The 12,376-nt window shown below is 34.6% G+C and overlaps 1 protein-coding gene across 1 annotated transcript; it reads left to right on the top strand.

Annotated features, from left to right (window-relative positions):
• Positions 1 to 577: 577 nt before the first annotated feature.
• On the top strand, positions 578 to 12,083 carry LOC131634363 (G patch domain-containing protein TGH). Its single transcript, XM_058905021.1, has 16 exons — positions 578 to 991; positions 1,092 to 1,182; positions 1,264 to 1,358; positions 1,986 to 2,089; positions 2,989 to 3,050; positions 3,126 to 3,200; positions 5,130 to 5,281; positions 6,025 to 6,100; positions 6,188 to 6,274; positions 6,413 to 6,490; positions 8,090 to 8,237; positions 8,462 to 8,948; positions 9,389 to 9,673; positions 9,752 to 9,880; positions 9,991 to 10,209; positions 10,707 to 12,083. The coding sequence occupies exons 1-16, from the start codon at positions 857 to 859 to the stop codon at positions 11,589 to 11,591; spliced, it is 3,108 nt and encodes a 1,035-aa protein (XP_058761004.1). The 5' UTR covers positions 578 to 856; the 3' UTR covers positions 11,592 to 12,083.
• Positions 12,084 to 12,376: the final 293 nt, after the last annotated feature.

The raw sequence follows: 12,376 nt of genomic DNA on the forward strand, positions 1-12,376 counted from the left end.
CTCTATATACAATCTCGTGATTCCGTAACAACATAAGTTTCCATTTCCATTCATCCACATTGGTCAGTGTAGTCGTTGGTCAGTGTAGTCGCTGCCTTCAATTACAATTACATTTACTTGGAAATATTAAAATCACATATAAGTAGCTTTATGCCATAATTGATAACGAAACTAACTACCACAACACAAATCGATAGAATCTCGAAGTTAATTCCATATTTGATACATAATTTCCAAACAAATAATATATCATGTAAGTTTACAATCAAATAAATTCTCGTCAATACCATTGACTGCAATGTGCAATGCTATGACTACTTCATGAATGATTCTCTTGCATTAGGTGTTATGATATGTCAAAAAATTATTACATGTGTTCGCGAAAGTGTATTTCCGATTCTCTAATATTCTGAGATACATCTTAAGACATATTTTTGAGCAACATAGAAATGTTTCGTTTGCAACACTTTTATTAGTGCGATTTTAAATACATTCAAAGATACATATCTAAATACATGAAAAACATTTTTAGATTTTTAAGAATATACTCGAATAAGTGTTGATTGAACATTTTCCCATGATTTTTCAACTAACGGATCAAACGATTGTAAATTACGGTTCACGGTGAACTCAAACCACCTTACCCTAGCCATTCCCTTGTTCTCAGCCAAACAACACCTCTCCGCTCAAAACACTTCGACACCCATGATCAATCGCGCTTAGCAAATATATTTTTCACCGATTACCATATTTCTGATAAACCCTAATTCTCCATCTCTTCTCTGTCCAACACCAATTCATCCCTTCCGATTGGGGCATTTCCACATTCCAGTTTCACCGATTAACTGAAAATAAAATGGATTCAGATGAAGAAGATTTCGTTTTCTTCGGAACAACAATAGAGCGCGAGGAAGATTCCATCAGCCGCAAGAAGAAAGCCGTTGCTGAGTCCTCTGGTCAACTCCGAACACTTCCTGCTTGGAAGCAAGAGGTATACTCTTAGGAATTTACATGTTGAACACTGAAGTGTTGATAATTGTATTGTATATCTGTGCGCAATAGTGGTTATTTTGCGAATGATGAATTTACAGGTTAGAGATGATGAAGGGAGGAGAAGATTCCATGGTGCATTTACGGGAGGTTTTTCTGCTGGTTACTATAATTCTGTGGGCTCCAAGGAAGGTATATAATTCAGTGCATTTACGGGAGGTTTGAATTTTTTTTATCAGGCTTTGAGTGTTAAACCTTAAATTGAATGTGTAGGGTGGGCACCCCAGACTTTTGTATCGTCCAGGAAGAGCAGAGCTGAATTCAAAGAGCAGAACATAATGAATTTTCTAGATGATGACGAGAAAGCTGTATGTGGACTAATACTTTGCATGTATAAGTGTGTGCATGATTTTGATAATACGTGCATGTATATGAAAGCCCTTATTATGTTAGGAAAGTAAAAATGTAGGTAGATAAGTCACACCTAGCCGATCGAACATATTACTCTAGAAGGATTTTTTTACAGAAGCCCTTTGTAAATATTGATATAGCTGTCCTTTATTAAACTGTAATTTTTTTGGTTTATCAGTGCCTTTTTACATTCTTCTGCATTATTTGTTGTATTAAAGTTCTCAAATAAGGGAGTCTGTTCTATTACAATATAAAGTAGGAAGTTTGTTGTAAATTCTTTTGGGTGGGGGAGAGGGGATATTACTTTTAGTTCAAAATGTCGAAGGAGGGTTATGTATTTCACAGTTAATATTACCATGCTTCTAGGAGAGGGGTATGCTCATTCTAAAGGAATCTTAATAAGAAACTATGTTGTTAAAATGGCGATACCGTTATTAACCCAACCATAATATATGTAATGTGGCTGAAGTCAAGTAAATTGGCAGGTTACTTACTCAATTAGTTGCTGGGGTTTCAATATTTGTTGTTTTTATTTTTTCTTCTTTATTTCTTGAGTTCTAACCTACACTTTGCATGTGTTTTAGGATTTGGAAGGTCAGTTTTTGGGAACATCTTCCCAGTTCGACACTTTTGGTTCCACAGCTGCTGAAATTGCTCGCAAACAAGCTGAGAAGGAACAGAAACAAAGGTGCACATTTGGTTTTTGATTCCTCGTTCTATAATTTATTGCATAGTGAATACATATTCTTGAAAGTTTATGCTTCTCCCAAGATAGAAATAATAATGTAAAACTGTTATCAAGTAAATTACCCACTATAACTGGAAAGACTCCTACAACTGCAGGAGAAGGTAGCAAGGTAGTATCCTACATATTTAAGCACCAATTAATATTATGACAGATCATTGGAATTTCAATTTATTTAAAGGTTAAACAAATAATAGATAATAAGAAGTGAAAAACATCCCTAGATTTATACTGAAAGCCCCCAAAATATCTCTACCCAGAGCGAATATTTGCTGAGCATCATTCATCAATATTTTTGGATGGTGTACCTCAAAAAGTCCAAAAAGTAGTATCTTCTACTCTCCTTTGGTTACCTACCCTAGCTCCAGGGGAGGGGGAAATAGAGGCCTTGGACAGGGAGGAAATAGGAAGCTTCTCATGGAGAGGCTAAAAAATATTGTTGATTTTCCGTTAAATGTTAAATTCCAGTATTACTCTTGTTGATGGGATTTTGTATGCCATTAGGTTCTCTTGTATCATGAAAGGTGTGAGCCGTAGACTATCATACCCTAACTATTTGATGTTTTACCCATGGTAATTTTGTTGGTAAAAATCTTCTTATGAATAAGTGATTGGAGAGCTCTGCCTTATTCATTAATATTTTCCTTTTGTAATTTTTCTTATTCTTTTCCTTTCTTTGATAAAAAAATAATCTTTCTTATGTGTCTTTATTCTCTCTTTGTATCAATTGAATGTGTAAATATAAGTTATAACATGAGTGTTTATATTAATAACCAAGTTATAATTATATTTTGGGTAATGACTGATCTTATTCATAGTTTGTATTTTTTGTCTCATTGTAGGCCATCCATAATTCCTGGACCCGCTCCTGATGAATTAGTTATTCCAGCCACAGAGTCTGTAGGTCTGTTCCACTAAATTCAAATAGCATCTTCTTTCAACATATCGTGTCCCTTACCTCTTTCATGTTGCTTTTAAGGGGTGAAACTGCTGATGAAGATGGGATGGAGTCGTGGGCGTTCAATTAAAGATTCACATGCTGATGCCCTCTACGGTATGATCTCCCATTGCCAATTTTGTCATTTAAATTTTTGCATTCCATTTTGTACATATTCAACCTTATGAGACAAACTCATCAAATATAAACTGGATTGTTAGGAAGTGTATTTTTAACTTAAGGGTAATGAAGGGTATTCTTAAGTTTTAGTTTTACCGCTTTTTTAATTATCAACCTGGATCGCAGTAATCTTGTTGCTATTTTCTATTGCTGTCTAATACTTAGTATTTCGCCCTTTATATGATTGGGATCGGGCCCACCATTTCCTATTAACCTCATTCGATTCTATGGTTTTTTTTGCTCTGTTTTGAGTTAGCAGAGCCTTCTTCCTTCTGCTTCTTTCTTTTTTGTCCTGCATCTTTTTCCTTGTACATTAATTATATCTTTTATGTAATAATCTGGAATTTTTAGTTCGATATCACCTACAGATATGATCAAAGGGTATATTTGGCTCAGATCTTTTTTAGCTTCTCTTCTCTTTAAAAGTAGAAGTTTGCCAAACACTGTATTTAATAAAAGTCTTGCAAAAAGGAGCTTATAGTATGAGTACAAAGAATGAATATACAGATGTTTTGTAAAAAGTGCTGGGAGGAGTTTCTTAAACACAGCTTCAAATCTCAGCAAGCAACCTTTTATGTTTGAATTTTTTATATTCTTTTATATATTATGAAATATATCGATTTTTTTATGGATCTAACTGAGCAAATTTGAAGCAACAAAAATAGCATTTTATAACTGGCATCAACACTTATTTAAAGTGGATACATGTTTTTTTTTTTTTTTTTTTAAATTTTTAAATTTTTTTATGGATCTAACTGAGCGAATTTGAAGCATAAAAAGTAGCATTTTATAACTGGCATCAACACTTATTTAAAGTGGATACATGTTCATTTTTTTATTAACTGTGGATACACGTTTATAGTTATTCCATGTGCATAATAAATTTGTTAACCTGTCAAAAATATTTATTCCAGATTTTGTTGTTTTAAATGAATGTAAAGCAGTGCTAAGGTTGAAATTGAAACATTTGGGGCCTTGTTTGCTATTTTATACGGCAAATTATCTAGCTACTACCAAAGTCATAGTTCTTTGGTTAAATAAAATAATTTGTCTGTCTTTTTTGAGCAAGTAGAATAATAAAGTAAACATTTTTAAATATTCAATTTATTTATGATAATTCAGTCATAATATTCATTTATGATGATTTATAAAGATATTTTATTTTATCAAATAACTGTTAACTTAAAAATAGTTTTTAAGCTAGAAGAAATGACATTTACAACTTCAATTTTTTTTCTTATGCTCTTAGTTTTAGCTTTAGTTTTAAAGTAGCTTTTAAACCCCAAAAATGCTATGCCAAACACACCTTGAGTAGTGCTTTTTAAAGACTGAGCACTCCCTGCAAGTTGGATTTGGGGGATGAGTTAGGCATCAGCCCTCAAGCCCAAATTCAAAGATATTTATACTCCTAGGGTACAAACTCTAATCTTAATAATCAATATAACCTTTTGTTCTGTCTAATACTTGGTACGTTACCCTTTCTATGCTTGGGACCGGGCCCACCTCATTTCACTCTGGTTTTTTTTTTTCTTTTTCTGTTTGAGTTATAGCAGGGCCTCTAGCTCGATTACCCACATTCTTCCTTTGGGTTCTTTCTTTTTTGTGTGTCTTGCATCTTTTTCCTTGTACGCTAATTATACCCTTTGTGTAATAGTCTGACTTTTCCCAGAGATTTATGGTAAGGATTGTATATGCTCCGAAAAATAGCCTATTGTAAATTAACACTTCACTAAACTCCCCAGATTAGCTTACTGAATAAGCTTTTAATTATGCTGTGCATCCATTTTTTCCATTTATGTTATTGTCAGATTACTATCAAATAAGTAGGATTTCATGCAAAATATTCATGTAATACTGTCTGTATAGATGCAAGAAGACAGGCTCGAAAAGCTTTCTTAGCATTTTCTTCAGATGATACAAAAGTGAAGATTACCGAGTCTGAGCCTGCCAAGGATGAGATCAAAAACTTCCCTGAGCAGCCTGTGAATAATGATGAACAGTCTTATAAGAGCACACCGGTGAGAAATTTCACTCACTAATCCTATCCTATATATAAATGTTATAGATTTTGTATATGATAATCTTATTATAATCTGGTGGAATGTTTCATCTCTTACATATTGCCATGGGGGATTGTGCATTCATTTTGACCCATCTAAAAGCACAATATTTTTGCTTGATTCTTTGCTGAACTCTGATGAATAATGACTAATATTTTTTTAGAGTGAGGGTGGATACTTATTCAGCGGATCTTGGAATTTCAACATATATATTAGCATAAGTGATCTTGCTTACTTCCATTGTATTTGATGCCAAATGCGAAAGGGTGGGGGTCCATTGATACCTCTGTCACTCAACTGCTTTAAAAAATCATTTTATTAGCCATGCCCATACCCTTTAACTATAAGCACTTGTCATATTGATTTTGCACTCAGGATTTTGAAAAATGCAAACAAGAACATCATCATCAGATTGATATTTCAATAGATTCAAAAACTTTACCAATGCTAATTTTAAGATATTTGGATGAAGTACTAGTACAAAACAATCTTGAGTTAATTTGAATGCTACAAGCATGATATGCATTATACAGACTTTCAATTCAATAGTGGATATAATTAGTTTATCTATAGCTCTTATTCCTCAACGAACACACATTGTCTTGATTATTTTAATTCAATTTAGCAGTTGTTTTGTGTAAAATTTTAACTGATTGTTAGTATATCTATATCAATGATGTCCATATGTTTCTTTTCTTCAGGTTTACGTACTCAACCCAAAGCAAGACCTGTATGGATTAGGTTTTGATCCTTATAAACATGCCCCTGAGTTTAGAGGTATGCTTTTTTATTGATCTAGATGTAGGCTGTTGATGTTGTTGCAGGTGACTGCCATTTAACCATATTCTCTTCACTCTGTTTCAGATATGAAAAGGTCACGTCTATCCAGCAAAGCGGGATCCGGGCACAGCAACAACTTTTCCAAAAGAGACAGTCTTTTTGGTTTTAAGTGTAAGTTACTTGAAAATTTAAACTAAATATATGATAAATTCATAATATGTGATCTCCTTTACCGTTTGCTGATATCTGTGACTCATTGCCACTATATCTTGTCCTAAGTTAATTTAACTCCCTACTTCAATTCATCAGCAGGAAAAGCTGCCCCTGGTTTTGGCATTGGTGCACTTGAGGAACTCGATGCCGAGGATGAGGATGTGTATGCCACTGGTCAGTGTTTCTACTCTTTTATATTAAGATTGAAAGTAACGGAACATAGAACCTATTTGCTGTGCATGTTTGGATAAGACATGATAATATTAAACTTGATGATATGATGTCTGATACAACTTTAAAACTATGCCGTGTTTAGTGTGACACTGTAAAAATAAAATACTACCTCCGTTTGTAAGTCATTTTGCCACTTCTACATTTATTAAGAAATGTAATTATTGTTGTACGAAAAAGAAAAACTAGAAATGATTTTATAATATTTTTCTTCATTAATGGCATGAGAGATAAATTAAAAGAATTGAAATTAGAGAGAATAATAAATACTTAAGAGTATAATAGAAAAAAAAACACTGATTTGGCATTGTTAAACGACTTATAATTTGGTACAAAACTTTTTTCAGAAGTGACATACTAAAAAACGGAGCGAGTATATATTGTACAAGATGCTGCTACTTTTATGTTTGGTGATACACTGTTTGGGATACAAATGTCCTTTACTTCAAAATTATACCATATTAATCTAAATCTTTTATTTTATACTAGTTTTGAGAGAAACAAAAGCTCCCAAGGTCCAAGGAATAAACTCATGACCAGTTGACCACTATCATTTGAATATAAAAACCCATTATTTGAGCAGACCAACTATTTTCAATTAATACTATAAATGATGTCTTAAACAAGGCATTTAAAAAGAGATGGATAGGGAGGAACAATCATCCTTGGAGCTATATGCTTTAAGAGTATCTAGACGGAATTAGGAAGGTTGAAAGGCATAAAATCAAGAATGCCCTATACTACTGACCTTTTTCTTTCTTTGAATTGCCTTTGGTTGTCTAATCAAGAAGGCCCACCATTGGTTATCTACTCTACACTAGAGTAAAAACATACAACTAAACAGTATTTCCTCATTGACATGCAAACTTACCTCCTCAGTTCCTCCACAAAGTTTAAATTAATCAGTTACATATGTTCTTGAGCTACTCTGTTTTGTCCCACCACTCATTGCTTTATCATAGCAAAATTGAAAGTTATTTGGAAGAAAAATTAAGACTGAATGCCAAAACACATAATATAACATGTATTGCAAACTAAGAAATTACAATTCTCATGCCTAAAGCAGGTTACTTGTCCAATTTCTAGATATTATCAATGTAAAAGAACATGGTCATTACACGCACTCAACAGAACCACCTGTCAGTCATGCACTTTTTCCACCTTAAATTATCATAGCCCACATTAGATACAAGTTCCCAGCTATTGGGTTCTTAATGCCTGTAAAGTATCACATCAAATTGTTAATTCTTAATATTCACTTTTAGACAGAATAAGCAAATCTTATTGCTTCAGTTTTATATGTAAAGCACTCCATATAATTTGAGATTTAAGTACATACTTACAAATTAAATTCATTATAGATTCCTCTGAACAACTTGCCTAAAAAGAAATAAGCCTTGTGCTTTCAATATTATTTATGTTTTTGATCATGAGAATAAGTTTATTTGAGGTAAACTTAAATAAATTTCCTCATATGAAAATGTGAAAATGGGCACAAGGTCAGCTTGTTGTTACTTATGTTTTTTTTTCTTTCTATTTTAGGTTATGAATTTCAAGAGGCTTATGTTCAAGACGAGGTTGAAGAACCTTCCGTGTTGGCCCTAGAAAATACAAAAAAGAAAGATCAGAAGGACCAGGGTTATCTGCCTGGTTTTAGAGTGGCATCCAATTCTGACTATAAAATGGAAAGGTTACTGAAGCAGTTTAAAATTCTTCATGTTGTTACTTGTGTAGAATTTCTAATAGCAGTGATTTGAGTTAACATTAGTGGGGTCTAGGTGTCTAAAATCTGGATAGTATTTTAGCACTTTTTGGGGTCTGAGGTCTGTAATATATGCTATATTGTTAATTCTTTTGTCTAATTTCTATTTATATGTTTGACTTTTATTTATTATTGTATAAATTCCTTTTCAGATTTGAGGCTCCTTTGATTCCCAAGGATTTTGTGCCCCGTCATTCATTTTCTGGACCTCGTGAGATTAACCGCCAGAACTATGAGGTCCCTCCACCAGATGTTCCTCCTCCCGAGGATGGCAATTTAAAAATATTAATCGAGGGGGTTGCAAATCTAGTAGCTAAATGTGGTAAATTATATGAGGATCTATCTAGAGAGAAAAACCAGTCAAACCCATTGTTTAACTTCCTTTCTGGAGGGGCTGGCCACGATTATTATGCAAGGAAACTGTGGGAGGCACAACAGAAATGCAACGGTCAAACTAAGGTGCACTTGGATGGAAAAATGCCTCCTGGTGTGCAAAGACTGACAGCTGAGAGTCGAGGTCAGATCCTAGGGGAGAAACCTCTAGAGAAAACCTTAGAAGATCCATTCCCATCCGCTTCTTCTACAGATATTCAGCTCCAATATAATCTTGTAGATACATTTACTAAGTCTGCGTCATTTGTAAGTAGCAGGCACATTCTTTCTGCTTTCTAAAGTCATTTGATTATTTAGAGAATATTTCTATTTTTCTTCTGGTAGTTTGGTAAACTGATCAAGCTCTATAATCAAAAAACAAAAAAAACCGATCAAGCTGTGTCTTTAACGCAAAGAACTCCTTTGACGTGATTTTTAGTTTCCTTTCCATGAATCTTTTATGTCATATAGGGTACAATTTGAATCTTTATTGCTCAAGCTTTTGACACGACGGACTTTGTCCATGACATTAGACTTGGGGTTATGCTTGTTGTTGTTGGTGCATGTATCCACTAGAACCTATAATTTTGTCTTGTCCTTCTCCTTGTAGAGATTCCCCTATTCCTTCGCAAGACTATTAACCTTCTATTATATCATCCAAAAAACTTGGATCTTTACTCTTGTTTATTTCCTTACTTTTGATCCAGAGTGAGTTATTAGAATTTGAAAAGCCTTTCAAAGATGATCCTGCAAAGCAAGAAAGATTTGAGCAGTTTATCAAGGAGAAGTATAAAGGTGGATTACGCTCTGCAAGTTCGAGTTTAGCTGGGAATATGTCGGAAGCTGCTCGTGCTCAAGAGAGACTATCTTTTGAGGCTGCAGCTGATGCAATAGAAAAGCAAAAGCAGAGCAAGGGAAGCAAGCTTTCAATTCCATCTTCCATGGATTTCATCCCAGGTGGTGTAATGGAGTTTACATCTGGTGCAACAGAGGTATGACTGTAGCGATGTTCCTTTGTTTTCTTCCCTGTGGCTTTGGCTTAAGTTATTTAATGTGTTCTGTGCAAACAGCCAATGAAAGACCAGCCAGTTGTAGATTTTAAGGAGAAGAAAATGTACCCGAAGAGGGAAGAATTTCAATGGCGTCCTTCACCTCTTCTCTGCAAACGCTTCGATCTTGTTGATCCATATATGGGGAAGGTACTTCAAGTAGCTTGCTATTTTATATTTTTATTCTTATACTAGTTTTGTTGTTCGATTTGGTTTCACTTTTTATTCTCAGTATACTAATATTGTTTTGCTTTTTGTAGCCTGCACCTGCTCCACGGATTAGGAGTAAGATAGATTCATTGATTTTTACATCAGATTCAGTGAATGGTACAAAAGTAGAAGAGTCCATGACTGCAAAGATAGATATCTCAACCTTGCAACAATCTGCCAAACAAGAAATAAACAAAAGTATTGCAGAAAATGAAACTGAAGAGGAAGTGGAAGTTGAAAATATTGAAAGGCCGGTTGACTTGTACAAGGTAACAGCCGATCTCTAATCCTTTATGATTATCCTACTTTTGGTTAATACTTCCATGTGAAACAATTTCTTTCTTTAGTCCTGGCCAAAGCTTATCTCATAAATGTTTGTGATGCCTTTTTTATATAAAGAATGTTTGTGACCTGCACAAGGTAACAACCAATTTGACAATTTCTAATCCTTATAATCATCCTACTTATGATTAATACTTCCATGTGAAACAATTTCTTTCTTTAGTGCTTTGCCAAAACTCATCTCAGAAATGTATGTGATGCTTTTTTTAAGGAACATTTGTAATGCCTCGTTTATTGGCGACCTTAAAAACTTGGGGTAGCTTTTTTGATGCACTAACATTTTGGTTTGATTCTCAGAACTGAGCACGTATCCGTACGTGGAAGTTTATTTTCTTGAATTCTTATGCTCATTTATTTAATGCATATCTTATAGGGGTGTTTCACTGCCAAGTCACGGGTACCCATAACATATTTGTTTTTGCAGGCTATTTTCTCGGATGATTCAGACGATGAAGGAGAAGATGATACTACTAAGAAAGTGGAGAATCAAGAAAAGAAAGCTGAAGTAGCTAACACAGCATTGAGCCGTTTGATTGCTGGTGACTTTCTGGAATCTTTGGGCAAGGAGCTAGGGATTGAAGTTCCTCCTGATACACCTTACCCTCCGCAAAAGTCAAGCAAAGACGCTTCCCAGAAAGAAAATGTTAATGAATATGCAAACCCTGACATCATAAATGGTGAAAACAACAGTGTGGTGGCGTTGAAACACAATTTGCCACAGGATCAGTACATTGCTCATGCAGGTGGACCCTCTAAAGGTGACGCCCGTTATGGAAATATGCTCGATAATCGTAGCATTAAAACCAAGGGAACTAGTAACTATGATGGTAAATCAAGTAAGTCTCACGAGGAGAAGCGTGGAGATGATAGGAAGGTTAAATCCCCTTTAGTCAGCAACCCAGACTATACCAGCAGTTCCGAGGAGGAAAGGAGCAGAAAGCGCTCAAGTAAGTTGAATAGGGAAAAATATGACGAGTACAGAAAAACTAAAACACAATCAACATCCCACCTAGATTATAGAAGCAGTTCTTTATCGGAAGAGGAGAGGAGTAGAAAACGATCCAGGCATCATCGACACAGGAGGCGTGATGCAGGAAGTGATTCATCCAGTGGTGATGAAAGAGATCAACGCAGTTCAAGGTCAAAAGGGAGAAGAAGGGAAAAGTCTTCTCGAGAAAAAAGCACTGGAAGTAAGAAACACTCAAAACATCACAAGCACAGAAAGCATCAATCTCCAAATAGATCCTCTCATAATAGCGTGGATAGGGAAGATGCACATTCTAGAAAAGAGAAAAGACGGAGGGAATGAGCAAGGTACCTCCTTAATAACTTTTTTGAGTTTGGTTGCTGGATCTTTGCTATATCGAAGATGTTGTGTATTTTGGGATTGTGATGCTAAGATGCAGCTTATGCATTTCATTTTCCCTACCCAATCTTTCATAAATGTAAGGAAATGGAATGGTTACCTGATAATGGTCTAAACTTAGTCAGGGAGTTCTATACCCCAAAGAGTATAAGAGTTTGATATAGAACATAGACCAAGGCCCTCAGGTTACAGTAGTAATGTATGTGATAAATTTAAACAGGATATACTTTATTTTTGGTCAGTATGTAACAGGATACATCATACCTTGAAGTATAGTGATAGATTAGATGAATTTTGAATTATCCCAGTCAACGTGATGTCGAAGGGGTTCAACACCTTGCCATAGGATTGTTAGGTGGCACAACCCCAAAGTAACAATTATTAATGTTATTTTTTATTTTAGTTACATGAACGTTACTGCTGATTCTGGGTTCCTCTTTTCATTTCAAACCTAAGTCTTCTCGCTAGGTTAGCAAATTTTTGTGAATTGAAAAGATTATTCACCTTACCAATGTAGATTTTTCTGGTGATGCTGTTAAGAGTAGTAGTTTATACACACTAGTTGCTGATATCCTAGCGACCACAGGACTTTATTGTGTAACATGACTGCTTTCTTTTATAGCGTTTTCTGGTCTACACATTGCCTTCAATAACAAGTTTGCGTTGTTATTATAAAAAAAAAGTAAGATGATGTTACCTCGCAAATTATGGTGCAAAATTATGATGTT

The sequence above is a fragment of the Vicia villosa genome, linkage group LG1 (genome assembly GCF_029867415.1).
Source record: "Vicia villosa cultivar HV-30 ecotype Madison, WI linkage group LG1, Vvil1.0, whole genome shotgun sequence".
Taxonomy (NCBI): domain Eukaryota; kingdom Viridiplantae; phylum Streptophyta; class Magnoliopsida; order Fabales; family Fabaceae; genus Vicia; species Vicia villosa.

Bases quoted from the DNA above. Each gene is read 5' to 3' on its own strand.
- LOC131634363 (XM_058905021.1), top strand. From the start codon at position 857: ATGGATTCAGATGAAGAAGATTTCGTTTTCTTCGGAACAACAATAGAG. The intron at 1,359-1,985 runs GTATGTGGACTA...CATGTGTTTTAG, and splicing joins TAGATGATGACGAGAAAGCT to GATTTGGAAGGTCAGTTTTT. The intron at 6,491-8,089 runs GTCAGTGTTTCT...TTTCTATTTTAG, and splicing joins TGAGGATGTGTATGCCACTG to GTTATGAATTTCAAGAGGCT.